The 27,752-nt window shown below is 40.1% G+C and overlaps 2 protein-coding genes across 5 annotated transcripts in view; one reads left to right on the plus strand and one right to left on the minus strand.

The window, feature by feature from the left end:
* Positions 1–11,781, plus strand: part of LOC6562344 (dual 3',5'-cyclic-AMP and -GMP phosphodiesterase 11) — a 48,962-nt gene extending 37,181 nt beyond the window's left edge. Inside the window, exons 3-17 of one of the 3 annotated variants that reach the window (XM_032735723.2) lie at positions 974–1,120; positions 1,360–1,765; positions 2,812–2,951; positions 3,953–4,103; positions 5,846–6,001; positions 6,314–6,835; positions 6,941–7,117; positions 8,616–8,702; positions 8,764–8,931; positions 8,996–9,105; positions 9,176–9,364; positions 9,426–9,642; positions 9,782–9,865; positions 9,932–10,150; positions 10,225–10,307. In XM_032735723.2, the coding sequence (XP_032591614.1) occupies positions 974–1,120; positions 1,360–1,765; positions 2,812–2,951; positions 3,953–4,103; positions 5,846–6,001; positions 6,314–6,835; positions 6,941–7,117; positions 8,616–8,702; positions 8,764–8,931; positions 8,996–9,105; positions 9,176–9,364; positions 9,426–9,642; positions 9,782–9,865; positions 9,932–10,150; positions 10,225–10,239 (2,788 nt within the window). In that variant the 3' untranslated portion in view covers positions 10,240–10,307. Of the gene's footprint in view, positions 1–973; positions 1,121–1,359; positions 1,766–2,811; positions 2,952–3,952; positions 4,104–5,845; positions 6,002–6,313; positions 6,836–6,940; positions 7,118–8,615; positions 8,703–8,763; positions 8,932–8,995; positions 9,106–9,175; positions 9,365–9,425; positions 9,643–9,781; positions 9,866–9,931 lie in introns of all 3 variants that reach the window. The other 2 variants (XM_032735722.2, XM_001988489.3) reach the window with 2 other exon arrangements.
* Positions 11,782–12,662: 881 nt separating this feature from the next.
* On the minus strand, positions 12,663–27,752 carry LOC6562343. Of its 2 annotated transcripts, XM_032736341.1 has the most exons (10): positions 27,564–27,752; positions 17,076–17,647; positions 16,264–16,999; positions 15,915–16,190; positions 15,629–15,846; positions 14,002–15,543; positions 13,470–13,878; positions 13,253–13,406; positions 12,946–13,190; positions 12,663–12,885 (listed from the first exon to the last, which is right to left on the minus strand). In XM_032736341.1, the coding sequence occupies exons 1-9, from the start codon at positions 27,599–27,601 to the stop codon at positions 12,951–12,953; spliced, it is 4,185 nt and encodes a 1,394-aa protein (XP_032592232.1). In that variant the 5' UTR covers positions 27,602–27,752; the 3' UTR covers positions 12,663–12,885; positions 12,946–12,950. The 2 variants fall into 2 exon arrangements, with proteins under 2 accessions (XP_032592232.1, XP_001988524.1); XM_001988488.2 differs by having other exon boundaries at positions 12,663–13,190; positions 27,564–27,751.

Below are 27,752 nucleotides of genomic sequence, written 5' to 3' on the forward strand. Positions count from 1 at the left end.
AGAGATAGTCCAGGCCAAATAGATAAAGTGTCTGTGTGTGTGTGTGTGTAACTGTGACAGGCACATTGTGTTTGTCGGCCTTTGGCTATGACACATAATAAAAATCACTAACAACTAAAACATAAATTGGGCTTTATTTTCATGGCCATCAGACTCAGTTTGTTGGCCGCCGCTGGCACTGAGCGTATGTGTGTGTGTGGCTAACATTAAACGAGGCAGAAAAAGGCTTCATTTTGTGTACTTTGCATAAGAATATGTCAGGCGCATGGACATTTAGTTTTGCCCACAAGCCATGTCCACACATATTTTTTTTCCTACACAGCACAAAATTCGTATCATATATTAAAGAATTTTTTTTTATTCTCAATAAATAAATACATTTTTTTTTTACTTCGAGCAGCACCATGAACTTCTAGAAGTCCACTTGGATTTAAATGAAATCGACTTGCTAATAAATCGAATTTGGTTATTTCTACTAAAATATTTTAGTGTATAACTGACTCTTTGAGTTGTCAGTTTAACAGTGTCCCAGTCTCCCCTTTTCCTTTCCTAACTTGCACTCCCCTTTTTTGCATAGAATTGTGTGCTGTGATTTCTAGAATTTTTATGCTGGTCGCGCGTGTCGCCCATGCCGCATGTGTCCTTGCAGCACAACCAGCAAACCCAACCATCCAGTAAGCCAGGCAGTCAGTTCGCTAGCCGGGAGTTGGCTTGCAGAATGACGCAAAAATATTTCGCTCGCTGAATATTTATGAGGCGCTGGCATTTTATTAGACAATTTCACCCCACACACACACATGTGTGTCTGCTTTTGTCGCATGCATGTAGAATAACATCTCTGACCAAACAAGCGCTTAATTTTTAATAGCATTTTAATATGTTTGCACTTTAACTCGCACTCACTCCCATTATTTATCTATCTTTCTCACACACTCTCTCTTTCCCTCTCTCTCTCTCTGTTTCTTTCTTGCAGAAAGGCGACTCGCCAAACAGTGGATGCGTGGCTGGTTTCGCATGCGACCAGCGCCGGCAACGATGTCATCAGCAGCAGCTCACCCACGCATCCCAATGGCCAGACGAGCAGCTCACGCGGCGGCTCCGGCGCCACAACGCCAGTGCGGTAAGTAATACAATAGTCCGTGGACTCTGTTGAAAAATATGCCCCAGAATTTAAATAATCGCTCTGAAAACTAGAAAAAGATTTTGCTGAAATGAGCTTTCTCTTTAATATCTTAATTCTAGTTAGAGCTTACACACGCTGTATGACGAAGTTAGAATTTATGAATTCAAGAGCATATTTTTTCATTTGATGCCTTTGCCTTGCACTTGTTAATATTATTGTACGCTTCCTCGTTGCAGCAAAATTTCGGCGCATGAATTCGAGCGCGGTGGCCTCTTGAAGCCCATTGTAAATACGATCGATGGAACGCTCACATTTTTGAGCATTGGACCGCAGATGGATAATACGAGCGGCAGCTGCGGCAATCTGCAGAATGTTGGCGGCATCGCAGCCGGTCAATATCAGTATCAGCCACAGCATCATCATCATCATCACAATCACAACAATCAGCATTATCAGCACAGTTATTATCAGGCAGGCGGCGCTGTCGGCAGCAGCAGCAGCAATTGTTGTACAACCATCAGTGCAACAAGTCCTGGCGGTAATCAGTATGCGTATCCTTATCATCATTGCATTCAGCGGCCGCAGCGTTTATCCCGCAACGAGCTGAAACAGCTCGATGAGAAGGAGCTGATTTTTGAGCTGGTTTGTATTCTATTTGATATCCATAATCGATATATTAATCATACTTGCATAAGACTCGTTAAATATTTCAATTAATATGCGTCATACGCCCCGTTGTACAATGGTGATTTCTTTATGGGCAGACAAAAGCCTGCCCCCACACACCACAATAAGCCAGAAAACAATGAAATGCATTTTTCCAACGAATTTTCATATTTCGTGTCGTCAACACGCTTGTGCGTCATAAAACGTGCGACATGCTGCACGTATTTTCATACTCAGTTTTTTTGGAAATTGGCGACTATTAAATTTAAATAAAAAACAAATGTTTATCCAGTGAACAAAACATGATGTATGCCACTTCAAATATTTATTTTCAAATGTAAAGTCTACGCTTCAGCTTATACCCCATTTCTTTTGAGACTACAGCCTTGACGTTGTTTTTTCTTTCAAATCTCAACACTGATATGTATACGCATTTGTGTTTATTTAAATTTATGTTTAACTTCTGCAATCTGTTTTAATTCTTGGAACCCACTACTTAGAATGTTTTCGCCAGAGCACTTGTTATACTTGTTTATATATATTAGTGATCTAGCTCAACAACTGACTTAACATGTCTGCTCTTTAAAAATTTGATTCAATTTGCTGCAGGGTATCTTTCAGTTCAGCAACATTGATGATCAGAGCAGTTTCTTAATATTGTTCCAATTGATTTTGCACACACCCAGCGTATATTTGCGGCAGCTGCTGACGTTGTTATCAGCAAACAGTTAAGAGACTTGGCCACATACACACAGGAGCGTGCTAAATTGTCACAGACGTCACTCAGTCATTCAGTCAGCCAATCATTTCATCAGTTAGTCAGTCAGTTAGCTTGTCGCCAATCTATTTGGCTGATTGGCAAGTTTGCTTAAGCAGAACCCACATTAAGTGCACTTGAAACTGACTCACTTATTGAGAAATTGCAATTTTATGGCACACTTTACTCATAATTCCGTATAAAACACTTGCGAATCGCTTTGAAGTAATGTTTTTCCGGTTGGTTTTTCCTGCTTTTGTTACAGGTAAAGGACATTTGCAATGAGCTGGAGGTGCGCACATTGTGTCACAAGATTTTACAGAATGTTTCCATATTGTTAAATGCGGATCGCGGTTCATTGTTTCTGGTGCAGGGACGCTATAGTGGCGCCGATGGACTCAAAAAGTGAGTACAACAACAAAAACAACAACGGAACACACAAAGTTAATAACCCATAATATAAGCAGTTTATTGTTTCCTTGTTCAAAACTGTCAAGTACCACGACTTCGTCAAAACTGACTTCTACAATAAAACTGCATTTAAATTTGAACACAACATTTTCACTCCAAATTAACTTGACATTAACTTAACTTAACATTAAAAATATTCACAGCTAAAACTTTCTCAGAACTGAAAACGGACTTAAATTTTGAATTACTATTTTAATTTTATGACAAAATAAAAGTTTGTTTTTTTACCAAACTACTTAAGCAGGTTTATACTTAAGCTCAATACTTGCATTATAACTTGTTTAAAAACAAACCTCAACTTAGCATTAATGTTGCATTAAAAATACTTATGACAAGTGCTTGACCATAACGCACTTTAAAATCTAGCAAATCTAACTTTCAATGACCTAAGGCGAACTGTAAATAAAATGCAGTTATAAATAGCTAGCAGCATTGCAACCAATTGACGCACCAATTTAACACTAACAGTTGCTGGAAATTGAATTTGGTAATCAGACAAGTGCTTTGCTAGCTGCTACTGGCTGTCAGCTACTGCCAAAATGGCGATGACTTCATTGGCCCAGAGCCATTTAGTTGCCAACTTTTAGCGCAGCTTCAACTTTGTCTGTGCAACATTTTTGATGGTATTTATTTTTGGCATTTTATGATTGCGCGAATGCATTTTTTGGCTTCATAACTGTAAAATATACGTACGAACACATAAACATACACATGTACACACACACATACACACACACGCATGCCATGTCCGCGGGGGCCATTTTGTGTGTTGTGTGTGTGGCGCCGCCATTTTGTATTTCTCAACTAATTGCAAACATTTTCGGTAAATTCAGTCGAGTGCAGAACATTTTGCTCGCTCTATTTATTTATTGTTTGAAAGGATGCTAACAAACTAAAGTGTATAATATTATATGGCTTTAACTATCGTTTTGCAGGTGCCTTGTATCGAAGCTATTCGATGTCTGCCCACGCAGCACTGTCGAGGAAATGGAACAGCAGGAGGAAGTGCGCGTTGCATGGGGCACAGGAATTGCCGGTCACGTGGCCGAGAGCGGCGAGCCGGTCAACATACCAGATGCTTACCAGGTCAGTTTGTAAAAAACGAAAAAAAAAAAACCTTAAAAAAAATAAATAGAAAAAAGAACCCAGAATGGAAAGTTTTCCATTTTCCGCTTTGCAGTCAGTATTCAGCTTCATCGTCATCTTCATCTGAAATGTTAGCCTCAGCTCGTATCGCTTTGACAAATTTGAATGCGATGCCGTCTGTGACCATAAATCAACTAGCTAACGAAACTTGAACATTGGCAAATTCGAGACTCACAAGATTTATGATGCAGGCAGTCAGTTGTGCTTGTGGCACTCACAACACAGCCCCATTCAATTTCCCACGCCCCCGTGCCACATTCGAAAATAGGAGTTTAAGTGCTGTAAATTGCTTCTGTATGCCCTGCAATCAATACAATTGTTTCACAAGGTTGTCCAAATAGTGGCTAAAACTTGCAGCAGTTAAGATGTTTGACCTTTGAGCAAATATTTCATTTATCTGTCTGTCAGTCGGTCGGTCGTCAGTCAATATATTGACAAAATAGAAGTCTTTTGTATGTACTTGAGAATTCTAAATATCAATGGAAAGCTAGGTATTAAGAAATTCTTTAATAGGGCACACAACTACTAGTCGAGCATACCCGTTTGCAGCATTCTGACATTGAGAAAGTTTTAACTTTGCACAATGAACTTACCTTCAAAAGAACACAAATACTCTGTCCATTTTTATTTTTGTGCTACTCCTGCTCAGAGGCAATTGGACCGTAATTAATCTTGTGGCCAAAAAACCACTAGTTCAGAGGAGGGAACCGATTTCCCAAGGCTATGTGTGTTAGGCAATGTTATTATGTCATTGCTGATATGAATTGAATACCTTTTAAAGGCTTTAAGCTGCGGGGCCAAACAATACTATTGCTCCCCAGTTGGTGCTCGTGTCTTTTATCTGTGCTGTTAAAGTCAACTTAAGGCTGGGCCAACAATCGCCTACAATAAACAGTTGGCAATAAGTGTGACGCATGTGCGAGACTTCTGCCCCCACTCTCAAGTGGGGTGGTGGTGGTGGTGTTGGCGGTGGTGTTGCTGATGATGTTAGCTCTTTGATCGAAACATTTTAGCACAATTAAGTAAATTTCGCAGACTGATTGACGGGCAAATAGAATAGCTGAGAGACAACTCTCGGCAGCAGCTGGCGGCAGAGCGCTGACTGATTGGAGCAGGGAGAAACTAAAAAAAAAAATAATAAAAAAATTCAAAAGAAGTTAACACGAGTTATGCGTTCTCCGCCTGACACCGTTTGTACGAACCACACAAAAATGCCAGTCAGCGACAATAACTTGATGACCTAGACAAATACCTGAATTAACAGCTTTAAATGGAATTGGAAAAAGAAAAGAAAAATAAGAAAAAGAGAGGGAAAGATTCTCATATTTCCTAGTTGACAGAAGTATGTCTTTTATGTCAGTCTAGACACATGTTTAGATAGAGGCATTTGCCCAAATAAAGTTATATTTAGAATAAGGTCTTCTATAAATATGTCTACTACCTATTGTCTAACTTTGCAGAGGCCACAAAGAATTTTGACAAGCGGCACATTCTCACATTCCCACATTCCTCACTCAGTAAACACAAATTGGCAAGCTTTGTTTATAAAGTTGTCAAACTTCTGCGGATTTTTGAAGTGGGTTTGTGCCCTGATTTCGCTGGGCAACTAAATCTGAACATATTAAATAATTCCTTATTCCACACATAATATAAATCCAATTCAACTTTTGCATCTCTTGCAGGATGAGCGATTCAACTGTGAAATTGATTCACAGACTGGCTATCGAACGAAGGCGCTGCTTTGCATGCCCATCAAGGATTCGGGGGGTGATGTGATTGGCGTGGCGCAGGTGATTAACAAAATGAATGGCGAATGCTTCTCGGAAATCGATGAAAAGGTGAGTACTGCTAGCATCATCAAGCTGCAAGACTCTTTGTTTCAATGGCATGTGCAATGGCAGTGCCAGTGGCAGTAGCAGTGTGGCTGACATATGTAGATTGCAATTATTTATGTATCAAAGAGAAAAATTTTGTTGAGTCATAAGCTTTTTGCGAGCATGCAATAATCCCATACTTGGCAGTGGAAATTGCTTTCCGATTATGACCATGTCGGCGCTTAAGCCGCTTGCCAGCACAGAAACTGACAGCAACAGCAGCAGCTGATGGATGCATGTCTGAATAATAATCCTTAATTCCATTCATTCTCGCAGGTCTTCGCATCGTATCTGCAGTTCTGTGGCATTGGATTGCGCAATGCGCAATTGTTTGAGAAATCTCAGCTGGAAATTAAACGGAATCAGGTGTTGCTCGATTTGGCGCGCATGATCTTCGAGGAGCAGAGCACCATTGAGCATATGGTCTTCCGCATACTCAGCCACATGCAGAGCCTGATCCAGTGCCAGCGTGTCCAGATCCTGCTCGTCCACGAAGCCGACAAGGGCAGCTTCTCGCGCGTCTTTGACTTTGAGGCCAACGATCTGAGCGAGGAGGAGGCCAATTCACGCACCAGCCCCTACGAGTCCCGCTTCCCCATCAACATTGGCATCACTGGCCATGTGGCCACCACCGGCGAGACGGTCAATGTCCCCAATGCCTACGAAGATGATCGCTTCGATTCGAGCGTCGATGAGAACTCCAGTTTCAAGCATCGATCCATACTCTGCATGGCCATTAAGAACTCGCTGGGTCAGATAATCGGTGTCATCCAGCTGATTAATAAGTTCAATGAGCTGGTTAGTGATTACCTTTTGCAAATGAATTATGATTCTAAAAAGTGCAAATTTAATATAACATAACATTTATATTCATGTATAATTTGTAAACCATTTTGCTTTTAGGACTTTACCAAGAACGATGAGAACTTTGTGGAGGCATTCGCCATATTCTGCGGCATGGGCATCCACAATACGCACATGTACGAGAAGGCAATTGTGGCAATGGCCAAGCAGAGTGTGACACTGGAGGTGCTCAGCTATCATGCATCTGCCACCATGGATGATGCTCATCGGTTGCGAGTAAGTTATTCTTCTTTTCAAATGGCACCCCAGGGTGTCATTCATTTGAGCGTACATTGGAAAGGGTATTGCATTTAAATGTTTCATTTTATTTGCGTGCACGCTTAATTTGTATGTGCGAACGGTTCTCAAGTCAACCAGCAACAACAACAACAATAGCAAAAAAAGAAGATAACTTGGCTCATTTACTTGGCTCATTTTTATGCCACTCCATAAATTCTTGTTGCTTGTGTTGGCCTTCTGTTTTGTGCTTCCATGTTTTTATTATTTTTGCGTGACAGTGGCTGAAACAGCCGGCAGAAGCAACACCAACCTGTCTTCCCCATATTCCCCTTCCCCGCAGAACTCTTGGCAAATGCGGGCATTCTGCCGGGCCCAACGTGTTGACAGTTGTAATTAGTTTGTTCGCACAAGTATGACAAAAAGAAACTTTCGCACACTGGGTAAGAGTATTTGTTAGACGTGTCCCCCCTTCTCTAACACAACATGAACAACAACAACAAAAACAACAACATCAACAGGTCCACCCACTCTGCACCCCTAAACTATACCCCTGCCAGACTGCCTCAAGTTGTCGCATCATTCTGTGTCTCTGTGTTTGCATTTGTGTTTGTTGTTTTGTTATTGTTGTTGTTGCTGTTGCTGTAGTATCTTTTTGCCTGTGGGCCTCGGTTTGTTGGCTCTCTCGACACTTTCAGTAATTATGCTGGGCTAAAATTATGGCCGCCTGTCTCCTTGTCAACCAACTCAACTGTCGTGGACAGTTACTATGACTATGCAGGGTTATTAATTTTAATTAAAATTATGTCATTCTATGCGCTACGTTTACCGAGAGCCTCGGCGATTATGCCATCACAACGCAAGCAAGTTAAGTTAACGAGTCGAGTGCGGGGCAGAGAAGTAGGCGTGAAAACCCCTTTTTTTTGCGGTACTGCATTACGGTGTTGGAGTGCTTTATGAGCTGCTGCTGCCACTGGTGGACATCAATTAACATTCCTCTGACAGCTGCTGGGCGCACGAGTTTCAGGTTCATATTTCTCGGTTCTTTTTTTTGTTTATTTTTGGCGGATTCCATTTTGACATTTTGGGTGCTGTAAATAAAAGCTGAGGTAGCCAAGATGAAAGCGTCGCAAAAATGAAAATAACTAAAAATAAAATAAATGCAAATACTGGGATAATTATGACACAAAAGGGTTGAATTTCACGTTAACAATTTAAGCAGAAGTAAATAAGGATCAGTACAATATAACATTTAGAATTTATGAATATACAAATTTAAAATTGTATTATTGTATTTTGAAGTCTTTTAAATTTGGAAAAAAGAGCAGTCCTGCTATAAATTAAGCTCACCTAAATTGGAATATTAATACGTATAATGAGAGTTTATTGATCTTCTAAGCCATATCATATTAAAGGAATATATATTATCTGTTATGTTATCGATTACTATTAAACCGCTATTTAATCGTTTACATTATTTCTATGTTTTTACCTATAGCGCCTTCGGGTTCCATCCGCTGTACATTTTCGTCTGCACGATTTTAAATTCGATGATATACACTTCGAAGACGATGACACGCTTAAGGTAAGTTTGATATTCGATCAAAATATTATGCAATTTTCTAATAGTCGTCTTTTTTTCATAGGCCTGCTTGCGTATGTTTCTGGATCTCGATTTTGTTGAGCGTTTCCATATCGATTACGAAGTGCTTTGCCGTTGGCTGCTCAGCGTCAAGAAGAACTATCGCAATGTGACCTATCACAATTGGCGACACGCCTTCAATGTGGCACAAATGATGTTCGCCATACTAACAGTAAGTGTGGCATACGAAAAGAATACGAATTATACAATTAATATGTACTTTTATCTCAAAATAGACCACACAATGGTGGAAGATCTTTGGTGAAATTGAATGCTTGGCGTTAATTATTGGCTGCCTGTGCCATGATCTCGATCATCGAGGGACCAACAACTCCTTCCAGATTAAGTAAGTAAAAATAACCACGCAGAAAATTTGATTAAACCCTTAACTGCTGTGTAAATGTTGCTAATTGTAGAGCATCTTCGCCGCTGGCACAACTGTACTCCACATCAACCATGGAGCATCATCATTTCGATCAGTGCTTGATGATACTGAATAGTCCTGGTAATCAAATCTTGGGCAATCTGTCCTCAGATGACTACTGTCGCGTCATACGCGTACTCGAGGATGCCATTCTCTCAACAGACCTCGCTGTCTATTTCAAGTGAGTGAAAGAGATTTTGTTGCTATAGTTATGGCTCTTACATATTGATTAATCTTTACAGAAAACGCGGTCCGTTCTTGGAGAGTGTGCAACAGCCGTCGAGCTATTGGGTTGCAGAAGAGCCGCGCGCCTTGCTGCGTGCGATGAGCATGACTGTCTGTGATTTGTCGGCCATAACAAAGCCGTGGGAGATTGAGAAGCGAGTGGCCGATTTGGTTAGCTCCGAGTTCTTCGAACAGGGCGACATGGAGAAACAGGAGCTGAATATAACGCCTATTGTGAGTTTTCTTTTGTACTGGAAATAATTATTACTGCAAACTAACAAAATATTTAACGAAATGGTTTTCTGTACCGATAATAATGAATAATTTAACAAATACATTTATAAATTGTCACACATTTGCCTTTCTTTTACAGGATATCATGAATCGTGAAAAGGAGGATGAGCTGCCCATGATGCAGGTGAACTTTATTGATTCAATATGCCTGCCCATCTATGAGGTAAGTTGTCAACTTACCACAGAGTGCTTAGTCATTATATATTTATTGTCCTTAACGTTCTTTTAGGCCTTTGCTAAGCTCTCGGACAAGCTGGAGCCACTCGTTGAGGGCGTGCGTGATAATCGCGGCCATTGGATTGATCTGGCCGACGATGTGAAAACTAGTCAGGATCAACCGCAGCAGCAGCAGCAGCAAATTGTGATAGCGAATGGTGACAGCAAGCAGGCGTTAACTGAGAATGATGATGTGGCTGTAGCTGTAGCTGTAGCTGAAGCTGAAGCAAGCGTAAATGGCCTGAATTTTGCCAAAAGCAGCTCAGCAACTAATAACAACATTGCCATCGCTTCTCGCCCCAGCAGCAACCAGCCCAGTGATGATGAGGATGAGGATGACAATGAGAATGAGGAGGATGAGGACACCGAAACGGATGTTCACACAAGGAATGGATATGTCGCCCAGAGCAGCCGTAGCAGCAGCTGTTTGTCCTCAAGTAGCTCCTCCACCGTCTCCAGCCGCCTCTCAACACCGCCGCCAACTGGCGAAGATGACAGCACTCCCGTTTCACCCTCAAAGACGCTCCAGGCCCAACTGGTGGCAGCCAATCTCAATGCACTGACCCAAGGCAAGGCAGCGACAGCACAAAAGCAGCGCTGCAAGAGCTGCCTTCAAGTGCGGAAGACGAGCTCGCTGAAGGGAGCGCTGGAGTTAAATGGCTGCTGCAGCAGCCAGCATAAGGATATGGCGCTATGTAAAAGCGCGCCTACAATTAGCCATCCACACAACCACAATAATCATTACCATCATCATCACCATCACCATCATAACCATTCGCATTTGCACCACAATCATCATCAGCAGCAGCACATTATTGGCGGCGGCATTGGCAGTGCCAGCATTGGCGGGAGCGGCCTCATTGGCCTCAGCAGCAGCGCGGACAGTGATAAAATACCAAAAATTGTGGGTAAAATGGGTCAACTGGAGAGTTTGCCATTTACAAATGGCCACAATCTGCCACTCTACCCACAGCATCAGCAGCAACAACAACAACAACACCACCACCACCACCATTTGCTGGCGCGTCGCCACTCGGAGACAGCAGACAAGTAAAATGCCAGTCGCCACAGCCCCAACTTTTGACTGTCATTAAACAATTATAATTTGTACATAGGCCACATTTCTCACATCCATTTTGTATATATTATAAAAAAAAAATAAACCACATCGCAACATTTGAGCACAACACAGTATCGTAAACAATACAAAACAGATAATAGAAAAGCAAGAAAAAAGAACATACCATACGCATAAGCAAATTGTGGCATAGCAATTTGATAATATAAAACTAAATAGCAAGATTCCTATAAATTATATATTTACAACTATATGTGTAAACTTATACTTACATTAATGTATATTTGACACTATCTGCTGTGTGTGTAACTTCAATTTTAGTTTAGTCCAAACATATATACTATCCATATAAATACGATACTAAAAGCAAAGAAGTCAAATTCTCTAGACACTTAAGCACAAAATGTACCAAAAATACAAAAAAAAAATGCAAATTAGTTAATTGTTGTTTGTCATGCGAGTTGTTGCAAATGCGAACAACAACACGATGCAACACGAAACACATGAAAAGTATTGTATTTTGAATGCCTATTTGTCATATGCACTGCGGCAATTAGTTGAATTATCTGTGGTTAGCACAATTAGCACAACAGCTTAAGCATGTTTAACAACAGCAGCAGCAGCAAGAACAACAACAAAAACAACAACAAACCAACAACATCAACAAGATAATATTAATATATACAACATATAAAATACTAAGCGCTTTGTATTTTTCTCTATGCGCTCTATTCGAATTTAAATAAATGTAATTAACTATTATAAACATATGCGATAATAATATATATAATATACCATCTATACATATACAACACATATGTCTATGTATGTATTTATGTAACAGAGTATGACTAATTTGGGGTTGGCCCACTGCAAAGCCCAGAAAAATGCAAAAGTTAATATCGCTTATTAAAAGCGTTAAACACCTGTGTGCAACTAAGAGCATTTCTAGCGTCTGTGTCTAACATCTTTTTTGTCAACAAACAAATTTAAGAAAAAACTAAATACATAAATATATATACATACATACATATATGCATAGTAAACCCTCTTTAGATTTAATCGTACTTTGTGAGTTTTGTTATTTATTGTCGGCATTATAGAGATCTTATCTAAACTACACAAATTATTTGCTGTAATGGAACCACGTTCAAAGAGCAAAACTAAATAAAGCAAACAATTATTTAAACAAACGATATGTTTTCTTTCATAAATAACGGAAAAATCAATCAATAAGTAAATCAAATAACCCAAATCAAAATGAATCAAATGTTCTCGGTTCCTGATAATGAGCTGAATACAAAGCATAATGTTAGGCTATAAAATTGAATGACTAGTTGGATTCGGTTTGATACAACCAATGTGTTGAAGCATACTTTTAGGGGATTCAATAATAGCTTCAGCGCTTACCGATTTTCGAAACTTAGAATCTGTGGTTGATACAACCAATGTTTTGAAGCATACTTTTAGGGGATCAAAATACTTTTCACTTTTCAAATAATAGCTGTAGCGCTTACCGATTTTCGAAACTTACAATCTGTGATCCGAGGGACATAGGGATAGTCCTAAACAAAAGATTCCTTTGCATGAAAACTTCCTCTTTCTCGGTTTGTTTATATTGTTTATATTTTTATTAATTAAGTACATATATTTGACAATCATACGGTTTAGGTAAAAAATATATTACATACAAATATAAAAATGCTAATTAGTTGTCGCTTAACTTACAATAGAATCACTTATTTGGGTGGTGCCGAAACAAGAATTTGTAATTTGCGAAGATTCACGAGCAATGCAATTGGTTGGATATCTTTTTCTAGTTTGAATAGTATCTAAGATTAGGGTATATGCTTCGGAAAAGTCTTCTTCGGGTAAGCGAATATAAGAAACTAAAGAACGCAAAAGTTATTTACAAAACAATGTACGGAAAGCCGGCTTTCTCTGGTCACCTCATTTACAAGGATGCGATGAACGGCGTCAAGTCGGGGAACTTGAAGAGGTTCTGATTCCGGGAACGAGTCACACGCGACTGGGCATGTCCCTGTCGCTGCTGTGGAGTAAAGCCCGAAGCCTGTTGCCCGGTCAAATAGATGCCGCATTGTGAATTGCACACCTCATCGCGCAGAATGGCATCCTTGGGCCACTGACGGATCAGCTGGCCGCAGTCCGTGATGCGCAACGAAGCGCACTGGGGCTGTAAATAGCAATGGGGATAAGTTAGAATTTAGAATATATTGATTTTGGGTAACAACTTACGCCTTCAGCGGAGCAGACGCAGCTGGTGCAGGGTGAGGGGAAGGCGGATTCGCCAACCCGCACATTGCGACTGCCAATTTGACAGCCTTGGACATTCTCGCGCCAGGCATTCAAATCAATTTGTGGCATGGACTGGCAGGGCACTCGTGGATTACTGTGGCAACACAATCGAATTAGTTGATTATTCTAAAAGGAATTAAAAACTATTTTGACTTACAGGAAATTGCTGGGCAAATCAAAGGCGGCACGCTGCATATCGCCCTGAATCTCCAGATTCTCACAGACGATCTTGGCCAGCGTAACCTTACGTAACTCAGCCAGCTGAGCCTCGGAGAATTTGACTTCCGGATTTTGATTCTCATACCAGAAGCGATCGCATTTGCGTAGCTGCCTGAACTGAATTCCAATGATGCATGCCAGCGTGGGTCCAACGAGGCCGCCTTGCAACGGACGCTCTGTCATGGCGCCAGGGAATAGGTCGATGTCATCCACGCTAGCATAGACCTTCTGGAAGCGATTGATGACTTCGGTAGGTATTTCGCGACTCAGATCCGTCCAGGTGGATGCACGCTTCAGATTGCACAGAGCGCGATAGTTGTTGTATGATGGAATACCATGATCACGAGCTATTAATAAAAGTTTTTCGGGAAACAATGTAGACTACTTATAAGAAAGCTCGGCTTATGATTTAAAATGTTGACTACTTAAAATCATCCTTTTTCCATATTTTACTGATTAACAAAACTTACCGCGTTGAATGTTGAGAGCAATCAGATCAATGCCGGAGAAGGGAATCTTGCGATCCTCAAACAGATGATTCGTCACCTCGCCGGTGATGAACTGATCCAGTGTTTCCATGGGCGTCGCGACTAGACCACGCAGAATCTCATCAATAATGCCTGGCTGGAGCAGGATGTCCATGCGGAAGAAGCCATCGCGCAACAGCAGAGGTGGATCCACAGGCTGATGCTGGACACTGAGCCGGGGAATATGTGGACGGAGGAGTGAGTGGCCAATGCGGAAAGCAGCAGCAGCAAACTCATTGAATACAATTGGACTGCACGATGGATTGTAGTCCTTGTAGTAGCCTTGTGGCAGTAACTTCAAGCCATAGAGATTGACAGCATTCCAGCTGAGAATGCGGGGCAAGAACTCATTGAACACTGTGTGCTGCACCTGGGCGCTGATGATACGACGGGTATGCTGATACAGCTGCTCCCCGTTCCAGTGTGGATTCACGCCGCGCAGACCCTCGACGACACGATTGTGCTCGCGTAGGAACGCTGTATGGATGGCAGTCAAACCTGGTTGCTCGGATGCGCGATCATCGCCGCCAATGAAGCAAAGACCGTTGCGAGATTTGCACTCGGGATGTGTGGCGCTTAATGGAAGCAGTTCCTTGCCGCGCACCGGATGCACCGTACTGTTCAATCTGCCGGAGAAGCCACGCAATTTATTCGCGATGCACATATTCTCGCCATACACCATAGAAGCATCCAAAAAGTGGGTATTCTGATTGATCTGATCACGCGGTCCGAGCGACTGCTGGCCGGGCAGGGATCTCATCGAGGGGAAGCACAAACGTTCGCCACTTGTTACATTTACCTCGGGATAGAAGAAGTCGCCGGATGGCACCGGGAACGGATTGCACTCGGGATGCACCGTCTGGCGGGAGTTGCAGGATCGACAACTGGGTATAGACTCGTGGAAACCTTTGTGAATAGGCGTTAGTGTCACATCGTGATCAAGAAACTGGGCAAACTGCATCACCATCAGTGAGTAGCGTGTGTGCAGATTCGAAATATCCGGATGTATAACTGTCGAGATCGTACGTGGATTTGGCAGTGGGGTGCCATTCACACCGGTTATCTTGGGCGCGGAGATGCCATCCTCATACTGTGCGGGCAAAAGACGTGAGAAGGTCGTCAAGGACTTTCCCCAATTAGGGTTGCGCAAATTGTTGCAACGTCCGGAGAGCGTACGGAATGGCGTGTTTGCATCACATTGTTGTGAGGGCTCTGGACATGAGTCCAGTGCCTGCAGAGATGCACCAATCAGTGAACTAATATCCACCGTTTGCAGGGTATCAGTCAGTTCGTTGCGATTGAAGGCATTCTGATTGGGATTAAAGATCTGACGCTTGTGACGCGTTATGGTGTTCAATGACTTGACAATCTCATTGGACGCGAGCTCAAAGATCAAGGAGGAGTTCGCCATAATCAGGGCAGCCCGATTGGCCTTGCTGAAAGAAGCGGCGGTACCATCGGGTGAACGAGCACTGATGCCGCCCTCTATAAAAAGATATGCAGGTAAATATTAGATATTAATTGCCATATATAGATGATCTTTCAGATTGAAGTTGTCAGTTTAACTTACGTGAACGCCACACTTCGTATTCAAAACGTTTGCGTTCCTCCAGTTCCAGCTTGGCGCGCTCGACGGCAGCTTCAATCAGCTGTGGACTCAGCTCACTCATGGCTTCCTTGGTGTCGGGTTCCACTTCGACGTGCTCCAACTGGATCTCTTCTTCGGCATTCATCTTCCACGGGCGCAGATCAAACTGAGGCAGCTGTGTGCAGTCCAGAACGGAGTTCCTACGCGAGATGGAATAAGGCTTATTAGGAAAAAGTAAAATATAGTTTGTTAGCTGGAGTGGACTTACAGATAGTTATCCTCACGTATGAAAGCCTTGGACTGTGCCGTTGTGACTTGATGGGAACCGCAGAGCAGACCAGACAGCGACGTCTGGCGTATGCTCTTCAACTGCTCAAGACTGAAGGATGAAGGTGGAATCTCATTCTCGTACCAGAAGCGATCGGTTTGCTTGAGCAGCTCAAACTGCTGCTGCATCAGACAAGTGATTGTGGGTCCAAACAAAGAACCTACAGCGGGATCCTCCAGCAAGGCACCTACCAGCAGATCAATATCCGCAGCGTTCCTAAAGAAGAGGTGACCAGGGAATGGTTAGGACTTGAATCATTTCTGTGAAGCTATTTGATATACAAACTCACTGATAAATGTCACGCAAATTGGTCACATGCTCCTCGGGAATGTTGGTCAGCTCTGCGAGATTCTCAAAGGTCACGTTGGCAGCGCCGCTTTGTGCGAAGCGACGATTGCATATATCCAAGCCATGCACATAGGAAGCAATACCATGATCACGTCCACGATGCACGGCCAGAGCCAACTCGGTCCAGCCCTCGTCATTTGTCTGGCTGGGCACCAGAGACTTTTGCAGCGCTGCAATCGAGAGTAGCTCGTGGGCGGAGCTCTTTTGGGAGAGCATCTCTGGGGGATACATGCTCCAGAAGGCAGGCATGGCACTGGTCGCAAACTCGTTGAAGATGCCAGCGCGTATAGAGCTGGAGTAGTTGGTGGAATGTTTCTCGGCGGTCAGTCTTAGAGCCTCCTTGGCCGTCGTCTCCTGACCCAGCACCAATGGCAAGAATTCGTTGTAGGTAATGTGCTGTATGGTAGCGGTTATAATACGCCTAGCCTCCAGGAAAACATCCTCCTCGGACCAATCCGCATTGATGTGCGCCAGCCGCTCGCCAATATTGTTGTGCTGTTGCAACAGTGCACGATGCAGTGCACCAGTGGCCCCAGCCACCTGGCAATAGCGACAGGACTCCACCTTAACACCACCGCTGATATACGTGCGCAGCTGATCGAATTCATGACGAGTAACGCCATACAATCCAGAGCCATCAATATACGCGGACGCAATGTTCATCTGCTCGCGAACATCTGCATTTAGAGCAAGAAATAGAGGTTAGCAAAAGAAGGAAGATAACTAATCTGTGTATATTTCAATATCATTTACGTTTCTTGCAGACCTCGGCATCGAAACCGGGTGCGGAGCGTTTGTACTCCTTGCAGTGGGTACCGGAGCGAACAAAGCATTGCTGCAGCTCGCTGGGATCCTTGGAGTTGGCCTCGCGTTGACAGCACTTGCCGCTTATGGGCAGCTGGCCCACCTCGTACAGATCGTTGGCCAACAGCAGGCCCCAGGCAGGCAGCATGGCAGTGATGTGATCGTGACGCAGCTCGCTCTCTACATGACGCTGCAGCTGCTCAATTACCAGCTCGGCGTCGGGTAAGGTGTGTGTGCCGCTAGAGCTGCGGGGCTGATTGACGCCGTCAGCATAGTCCGCTTGTAGCAGACGCAAAAATACATCGCCGCGTGCGCCCCACTTGCGATGCGATACATTGTTGCATTCGGCCGTTGGCTGGCGGAATTTGCTCGGCGGGCAGACATCATAGTCTGCGGCAGCATTGGAATCGCTCTGGCCACAGGGCTTCACAGAGCGAGCACGTTCCGAGTGCAGCGCATTGATGGCGCTATTCTCGAGATCCTCTGGTATGCGTAGCGTGAAGCTGGTAGCGCAAAGGCACCTGCAAATGTACGACAAACTTATATTGTTAGTATAATTGTTTTAAATAAATAATAAACCAATTTTGATGAAGGTAACGATAATTAACTATGACTAAGTCCAATTTGAGTGCAGCTTTATTTGAAAATGCCCCACTTTATCAGCGAGTGTGACCAAACATTGCAATTCAAAAGCACAAATGCAATCGATTGTCGATAACATGCAGCAAGAAAGTCAGCATGAATAGTGGGTGTAAAAGAGACGACAAAATTAAATCAGCTCTTAAATATTGTTGTCGATCGCTTGAACTTGATTATTATTCAATAGCATTAAAAACGACTATTTTAATATTGTAGTCAAATGCCTAGTTAATAGATGAGTAAAGTTGATTAAAATAAATTGTTATTATTAATTCCGGATTAGATAGAAAAACTTTGTAGTCATTTAAATTTACACAACGTTTTCCCCATCGCTTGATATCAGACCCATTATGATGAGTTCATGTTGATTACTCTGGCGTTTTCCAGCTTTTTTAATTGGCCGCCGTTTTTCACAGCGCCACCATTTGCTTACGCTGGTAATTAGACGCGCAGCATGCATGAGGCGAATAACTTAAGATCGAGCATCGCAAACCAAGCCGGATATGAAACTGCCGTCCCCCACCATTCGAACTCAAATTATGAACAATCATTGTTCAAGTGTTATACTCTGAAGAGTGCCCCCAAATATGACTGAGCAACAGACTACCTGACTAACTGGCTTATTATAGTGTTATAGTCGGATTTGGCTATTGTTGTTATTATAGTGTCTGCCATTAGGTTATTCTCCATGGGTCTTTTTGGCTGCCTCACGTGTTGAGGTTTTTGTTTTGTTGTCTTTGACATCAATATTCAAGTTGTTGTTGTTGTCTTTTGTTATTTCTTTGGCATTTGTTTGTCTCTTGTCAATTTGAGCAATTTGGTATGCTTGAGCAGCTTTGTCCGTTAAATTGTGCAACAATTGCAATTTATTGTGGGCGTCCAAAAAACATCCATACAATTCAATAATGAGCTCATTCATATGCCTATCAACCTATAGTGAAATGACGCATTTCCTCTGCAATACATTACTTATCCGGCATATACATATATGTATATGTATTTATATATATATAAGTACATACTTATAAGCATAATGACGTTTACCACTCGATAGAAGTACATTCAGATTTGGTATAATAATTATTGTATTCGTTTTTGGTTTCTGGTTTTCCTCAAGCATTTCGTGCACTTTAATTAGTTTTCGAGTACATATTTTTGTGCTGCTTTTGCATTTTTTTTTGTATTTATATTAATATGCTTTTTGTGCCTTTCAGCAATGTATTCAAGGTTGATTTCTTTCAGTTGTTTTAGTAAATAGATTTTTTGTTAGGAAAGTGAGGTGCATGCACGTCAACAAGTTTGTTTCCTAAGTCTTTTGTTTTTAGCTACAGATAAAGTTCGAAACACCTTTATCGATTATGTTAAAAATAACGTACGTAAAAAGTCCCCAAAAACCTGAATACTTGCAGGAATTCGAATGAATAGCTTGTTGTCAATAAAATTCATGAGTGTGAGTCAACAAATATTCTAAGTTCCAATAAGCACATCTTGTCTAATTCGATATACATTATAGCAATAACTTGAATATTTCGTCACAGTGCAAACAGCCAAAACATTCGCATTTCGACATTTCTTGCTAAAAGAAAAGCCAAATATACAAAAAAAATAATAAGGCAAATGCCACGAAAATTCGATTCATGCAATTTGCACGTCAGTTGCGATGCCCGAGCAATTGAATTGAATCATGTGCAATTGGCGAGTCTCACAATTGGCACAACAATATTGCACAGCACGAATAGCGTTTTATTTACTTATTTATTTGTATATATACATATGTTGGTATATGTACATGTATATGTTTATTTGCTGCATTGGCGCAGAACATGGGTAACAAATGGATAACAACGTTAAGGCAGTCACGTCGCATTAGTTGAAAGCGAAAGCTATAGAGAAGCTAAGCAGACAGCGACAGAGTGAATGAACAGCAGTTAGCCAAATAAACATGTGTTTTATAGTTTTATTTATGATCTCTTATATAAATCATTTGTGGTATTTGTGGGTGTGTTGCGGGTGGTGGGGTCTATATGTGGAATTAAAGTATGTCGCGTTTGGCGAATGCCAAAAACTGTGTCACACCTGACTTTGATGCTACCAGTCACCGACTACTACGAATCCTACTACTACCACAACAGCAACAACAATCAGCTTAAGCAGCTGTGTAAAAAACCGCAAATAGAAATGCGCGTCACACGCTACGTATGCGTTATTTAACATTTTGTTGTCGCTTATGACACCGTTGAATAGTTTTTAAATTGAGTGCACAATTTATTTGATAATTCAATTAATCGAGAGAGTTTATGTCTAAAAGCGAAAGTTGAGCAATCAATAATAAGATAATCCATTACAGACTTGTCTCTTTTCTGTGGCAGTTAAGCTAAGCTTATATTTATGGCGGGGAACTTTTATTATTAGGCTTTTGTTACCGGACTTCAGTAGAAGCTTGAACTTATTAAGCGTATTACTTTATACATTTATTTGATGGTTTTTAATGCGTCATGTGACCGGATTTTCAATGTCTACTCGACCGCATGTGTTAAAATTTGAATCGAATCGAATTGTTTTAATAACGTATTGACAGAAATATAATATGGAGGCGAGTTAAATAGGATGACGAGATAACTGATCAACAAAGAAGTACAGTTTTGGCAATAAGGGGTTGCGAGTATAATTTTAACTGATATATTGCTATGATAAAACTAGTTCTTAAATTTTGTGATTATTATGTTATATTTATTTGTGATATCGATCTACGATAGCAATAAAACCAACGATAGCAAATAAAAACTACTCTCAACTAGAGCATTCGTACGTTTTATTATTCTCATTATTATTTTTCTTTTATTTGCAAGTTTATTCACTGAAAGTCTGTTAAGTCAAAGATAGCAGCAGCAGCTCAAACGCATATTTGCATTTTATTTTTGCATTTTTACAATGCTCAGTCAGTCAGTTAGTCAGTCAGTCAGTCAGTCAGTCAGTCAGTCAGTTAGTCAATTGGCAATTACAAAAACACGTGAGAGTCTTAAATACCAAATGGCACATGGAACAAGTCAAACAAGTCAAGTATTTTTTTTTACATACAACTCCATCTGCTTCTGTTGAAGATTACCCGCTCAAATACTTTTAATGTTTGTTTTTAAAGATGGTTTAATATTTATTGCGTTTGAGTAATCAAACAATAGGAGATAATTACATCAGCAGCATCAAGCAGCAGGAGGCAGTCATAATCTTCATGATAATGATAATATATCATAGCTAATTGCGGTATTGTCCTCACATTTAATAAATGTTGTGCAATTTAGCAAAAATTGCCTGGCCAATTATGTTCGCCACTTACCTACAGTCACACAATATACAAATTAATTAAAATCAGTTAAGCTCAACAATTTATGCTTCATTTGCAAGTGTTGATAGTTCGGTAGCCATAGATTTAATCACGAATCGAATGCGAATTGTTGTAAACAATTTCATGAGCTAAGCGGGAACAACGAAATATGCTTACGGCCAACGGTATAGTTAATAGCTAACAGTTGTTCGTTGTTGTTATTGTTGTTTTTTCCCTAGCATACATACAAAAGACTTAGGCAACAATCTTGGCGCCAGTTGCAATAGTCATGCAATAACAGCAATTGCTTCAATACCTTTAAAGCGAGCAAAAAATAGGTGCAACAGCTAAAAATGGCCCTAACAAAATGATTAATAGGCGTGGCAAAGGTTTTGCAAATGCGTAAATGGTTTAATGTTGCAATAATATTGAAACAAAAAAAATAATAAATTTAAAAGATAATTTAATCTTTTGTTTGTAACGATATTTATTGAATATTTAAGCGTATTAAAAAAATAAATGAAAACAAAAAGATTTGAATACAGCTAAAAAGTATACTTCGCAAATGAAGCATGACGAATGCTATTGATTTGTGATACATTTTACATATTTTAATTAAATCTATAATTTGTATGAAAAACTGTTAAGAATTCAGGTGGCATCTGAAATATTTATGATATTGGGCCATTGATCATTAGCTAGTAAAGATTGTATAATATTACAGTTGAGTAGGAGAAGTATTTTAATTTACGGAAGCAGATTGAGTAGGCGCATTAGTTATGCGAGTCCGTTGGCATTTTGAGTTGAGTTGTTTAAGCTAAAGGCGTCGTTTTCATTATCAACTGCGAATGCGGCTTGGCCAAAATATGCGGGCATCAGCCTGTAGCCACATGACTACTGCCACAAAACCGACAACGGCAACGAAGTCAACATTTTGTACATATACATCTAAATAAGGCTTACACTCACTCATTGGCATCCATAAGCCATGACTCGCTGCAATTACTCCAAACCACGTAGCTGCATAGCGTCATAAGACTTTGCACATGATTTCCTACCACCAACACAGCAACAGCAGCAAACAAACATGTTTTCTTTAAAACATTAAAACAGCACCAACACAAACACACAAGCAAGTCACAAGACTCTTTTCACGACTTGCTGGTGTTGCTGCTTTTTTTTTTTTTTTTTTTTTTGTGTGTTACAAGTGAGTTTCTTGGCAGCCATTACACAATAAGCCAGAAAAAAGCAGATGTAACAGCTGCAGCAACAACAAACTATTTTTTGTGCCCGTGACTAGACTCTTCTAGCTTTGATGAGGAAACTCGGCTCAAAAACCGCAATAAACTGAAGTTTCAAGTGCAAACAAAATATGACAGTGGCCTGCATTTAACAACATTATTATCCATAGCAATGATGCAATTTGAGTTGGCGTTCATCGAATGTGGCTTCAAAATATTTGTTACATTGCCAAGACTTGCAAATGTTGCTGTTGTTGTTGTTGTTGTTCGAATGCAAAGCAACCAAACAGGCGTGAAGATCATAATTCATATACATATGTGTGCATACGATCAGTTTTTTTGTATGGCCAGAAAGTATACATGTTGGCCAAGTCACGCGTCTACCTCAAGCACACACACACACACATACATGTGTGAGTGTGTGGCTCATCAAGCCACAAATATGCGGGGCGTAACTTTCGTTTTCATTGCGAAAGTGCATACAGCTTGATATTGGTAGGCAGCGGCAAAGGCAATGGCAATAACTCTCATTTTGGCCCCTCCATTTTGTTGGCCTGTTTCTGTTTCTGGCCTAAACTCTGGCGCTGAATGCTAATAAACGCATTTCTATGGCAGATAATGGGTAAATAATATGAGCAGCTTAGCATGTCAGCTGATTACTGTCTGGCTTCAGTAACATCAAGGTCGCCTCTTTATCATTTTGTTGTGCCACATATTAATGCTGTAGCCACGAGCTGGCCACACAAAAGCGCCTCAGGTGTTACTCAGCACTTAAGTTGGTCGTGTGTGCTCCAAAACATTTACTGGCAGACTCAAGTGACAAAATTAAATACTTGTAAGCCCACAAAATATTCGAGAAGCATTAACAAAATTGTGTTCAATTATTGACGCACCTTTTGTGAAAACTTGAGCCGTGCCTGAGGCTGAGCATTTAGGTAAATTTGAGTTGATGAAATATGCAAAAGTGAAAAGAGTTGAGTATAAAAGTTTAGAAAAAAAACTGATGCTAGATTAAAGCGAAATTTAGCTGGAGTATTTAAATAAAAATAAACATATGAATGTGAATGCAAATAAGAGTAAGAAATATTATTTTTATGCAGTGCCAATCAAAATTATACAAATAATGCGCTCTGTTACATATTTTTTTACACACAGCTTCGAAAATTAAGTTGCCAGCTAAATTTGAGCGAAAATCAGGCAATAAATATGACAGTTAAGCTCATAGCCATCAAACTCAAACCTGTTCACTTCCCGCTGTTGGCATCTTCAGTAGATACTTTGTAAGAGACAGTCCAAGGTGGCTTTCAAATGACGGAAGCCCATCTGCCAAAATTCACAAAAATCACTGCAAATCAGCTCAAAGAAATAAAGAAATAAAATAAACTTAACGTTTTTTATGAAGAGCTAAGCAAACCTTTGCCACTATTTGATGGTGCTGTTGTTTAACTACCGCAAGCGACAACAACAATAATAACATAAACAACAACCACAAAAAAATATGCCCAGTCAAGCCTGTTGAGGGGCCCACTTCATCCTTAAGTTGATTACGTCTTTGTCGCCGCTGCCATATTTTGTGTATTTATTTTCGGTGTCTTTTTTTGTTGGTTATGTTTCGCTAAACCTCAAACAAAATTTCACTTTCATCTTTACAGATGCCTGGTACCGTTAACTGTCGGCAGCTGCGCTCTAAAGTCGCATCAGTTGTCCGCTGGTTGTTTAAATTTCTTTTTAACCCAAATAAACCAGTTGCTTGAGTTGGGCGAAACAAGATTTTTGTGTCTCAATGAAGTTTGTGTTTTTGTTTTTGGCCGATTTTATGGAATATTTTTTTTCGGGTGGCTGATTGTGTCAGAGACCCAGTCCAAGTGCCATGCAAACACTCTGAACTGCATGTAACCAGAGATCAGCAGCGAAAACAACACAACACAAGCATTTTTTTTTTTGGGGCGTCACCACGTATGTTACTGTTGTTGTTGCTGTTGTGCATATCGTATGCTATTTGGGTTAACCCGACAACTGAATAGTGGTCCGGCAAGCAAGCAAGGTAGATCTATATGCACATTTATCAATGTGTGTTTTTATTGCATTGATCAGAGCGTTAATAACATATATGTTCTGCATGTGAGTTGTTAAGAAAACTGGTTGGGCTCTGAAACTAAAGACTTAGGCAACGAACTTGCTGGCTTCTTGATTTATCTTTCATAACCTGTGTCCAACTGAGATCGCTCAGGGTCAGCTACTCGATCGAGTGCCTTTCACTTTGCACCAGGAAACGCATTCGGGAATAATTTGTTGGTCAGCTTTTCCAGTTTTGCAGTCTCAGTTTTTCCCTATTCGAAGTCCATTCAACTTTTTGCCGCATGCTTGCACAACGTTTGAATGCTTGCCAATTCTTCAGTCAAACAATCGAAGATTAATTGCTAAAGCCATTTAAACAGATAATCACAAATACCTAAGTTACTTTATAAATATCGAAAAAAAGAGATAAATGCTCAGCGATAGAAAAACGAGAAAAACTGAAAATTAAATTAGCAAGAATTATATCAAATAAAAGTCGACTGTTCTTCCAATCTGTATACAGATATATAGGAGGCACTCATTCGAAAACCTCACAAAAAACAACAATTCCAGAAAGTGGTTTATAGAAACCTTGAACTCATCGGTGTTCTGTTAATTAGGATTTTGGTATTCGCTTGCTAATTTATTATAAAGCAGTTTTTGGCATATCCTATTATTCATTGATTTAATTTGGTATTTCGAGTTTTTATTAGTTGTTTGATTTAAAATAAGCTGGCGCAGGCGCTATCGTTCTGCTATCGGAGAATGCTGTTAATGAATGAATTAATGTGTTTGCTAACAAATTCCCATTTTTGCTAACAAAAGAGAAATGACAGGAATGACAAAATTACCTGTTTGAATTCTGAAGAAAATTAAAGCATGAAATAGTCTATAATTTTTTATATATCGGTTTTTGTAAGTAAAACTTTACATGAAAAAATTAACATCTGAAATTATTTTGTTTTTGTTGTAGCTCTTCGTTAATTTGTTCCAAATTAAAATACTTCAAAATCGGCTGTATACGAACTCCTAATAAAATTTTTTATATATATCATTATTGCTGCTCTTAAAAGTGTCTCTTTGTTAGTTTGTTTAATCTTGAATTCTTCACCTTTATAGTTGACCTTATACGCACATTTTAATTTGGACAATTTAAAGTGCGTTTAACATTCATGAGCATTAGCATAATATGGAATTTGACCAGTCTGCAAGTGGCCAACGATCATTAATCATCACCATTTAATTTGTTGTAGAATGTGCAGACTTTAAAGCCATTTGAGAACGTGCCAACGGAAGCGTAGATCCGCAGACTTGTAAAGCCGACTACTAGCCAAGTTAACTTCCCCCTTTGCATTTGTTAGAGTGTTCTCCTTGATAGATTGCATAATTATACAAAGCATTAGAATTCGCATTGAGACAAGTTGAAATTCCAACTAAATACTTTGGCTACCGTTGCCCCTTAATTTTATTTTTATTAATATTCATGAGTGTGTTAATTTAAAGACAATTTATTATATTTGTTTTTAAAGAAGCAAGCGATCATATAATCGAACTCAATTTGAATTTCGTTCAGATGAACACCCAATTATTGGGCGTCAGACAAACTTCAAAAAATTAAAAAAAAAATAAAAATAAACATACAAATATAAAGTTTCACTTTCATTTCTCGCTGCACGCGTTCGGTGAAGATGCCCAACGAAAGAGAAAAAGTTGTTAACACAACGAAAGACCTTTTTAGAGGTTGTGGTTGTTGTTGCACTCGTGCTTTTTGATGCTTGTGTGTCGTGCCAAGTGGTTTTTGGAACGATTACCTAATCATGAGTTGATTTTTTTCTTTTCGGCTTGTTTCAGTTTTGTTTTCTTTGTGTGTTAATGTTAACAAAACAGAAACCGCATTGACATAATTTGGTTGCCATGGTTTACATAATTTGGCGCGAGAGAGTGCAGCTAATTTATAGATCTTCGGCCTAAATTGAATTAACGGCTCTTTGGCGACCAGCCAATTCACAAGCAGACGCCAAAAATTGGAAAGTTTTCAGTTTTCGCTCTTAGCTGCTAATCAAAGGTAAATCTATGCAAATCGCACTTCAATTTTGCTTGACTATTGCGCAAGTGTCATACAATTATAATGTACATACATATATTTATTTATTTATGTTCGATCATTGCACGACATTGTGGGGAGGGGTAAGTAGCCTTGGCCAGCTGTTTGGCAGCTGTAACTTCTTTGGCTTAGTCATCCAGCACCGCTTAGAATGCAGCCAATCAACTTGAATGCGCTGGCAAATTAAGCACAAGTGCTGATGATGCTGCTGCTACCTCTGCCGCAGGCGAAGTCGATGACAGCGCTGCTGGCGAGCCACTGACATTGTCTGTTTGACACACTTAAGTCACTTATTTCGACGTATGTGTAGAATTCTTGTTAAATGTTGACTCAAGTGCTTTACAGCCGAAAAATACATGTGTACAATTCAAACTAAATTTAAAATATTTTTGAAGCTTTTGTTGTTGCTTGACATTTGTTTATTGACTTTGTCAAGGCTTAGATGAGCCCAGATGAGCTTTAAATATGCTTTATTAAAGTTTTTGCAAAGTGACCAGCTTAATTGGAGCAATTGCGTAGGTGCCAAATCGAAAGACTTAGGTAACGAACTTGCCAGCAACAAGGCCAGCCCAGATCACGGGTCGGATTTGTGGGCGTGCTCAGAGGAATTCGCTGATGCTGAGGAATGCGTGACAAGGTGAGTTATTAGCAGAGGCTATCTAATCATTTTTGAAGATTCACGTTTTGAAACAACTAAAATTCGATTAACTTTTATTACTATTTCACTGATTGCTCTTAAGTCGATGATCTTGTAAAATAAAAATATATTTTTAATTCAATTTTAGGGTCCTTGGCTCTAATAGGCCTGAGTAAAATTTTGTTAATTTATTTCTCAAACTTCAGATATACCTTTGACGCACCCATCTAACTTCATATTTCGATTCAAGTATAACTCGTTATTTATACGCCGTGAGCTTGAATAAAAAATATTTAAATATTCTCTTTCTTATCACTGCATTGCATACTATACTATAAATATTAAATTGTATTTGCAGTTAATTTATGAACATTTTGTATATGTCTTCTTTAAACACTTGTCTTATAAATTTGTATATTCAATATTTCAAACTCACCATAAAATTAAACTTAGTAGCAGTCGATGCTTAATCATTTTAAAGCAATTTCTTGCTTTCTCGTTTTTTTCTCTCTCTCTCTCTCTTTCTTTCAATATCTCCCTGTCTTTAGTTGTGTGATGTACACGACGCGTTGGCTTTTGTTTGTATTTAAAATTACGACTTAATGATTTATAGTTAAACTTATTA

This window comes from Drosophila grimshawi, unplaced genomic scaffold (assembly GCF_018153295.1).
Source record: "Drosophila grimshawi isolate 15287-2541.00 unplaced genomic scaffold, ASM1815329v1 contig_1377, whole genome shotgun sequence".
Classification (NCBI taxonomy): Eukaryota; Metazoa; Arthropoda; class Insecta; order Diptera; family Drosophilidae; genus Drosophila; species Drosophila grimshawi.

Excerpts from the sequence above, each read along its gene's own strand:
- LOC6562343 (XM_032736341.1), bottom strand. The coding sequence starts at position 27,601 with ATGATTAAGCATCGACTGCTACTAAGTTTAATTTTATG. Across the intron at positions 15,544-15,628 it reads ATACGAAGTGTGGCGTTCAC|AGGGCGGCATCAGTGCTCGT; the intron begins GTAAGTTAAACT and ends ATCTTTTTATAG. Across the intron at positions 13,191-13,252 it reads GCGTCTGCTCCGCTGAAGGC|CCCCAGTGCGCTTCGTTGCG; the intron begins GTAAGTTGTTAC and ends TGCTATTTACAG.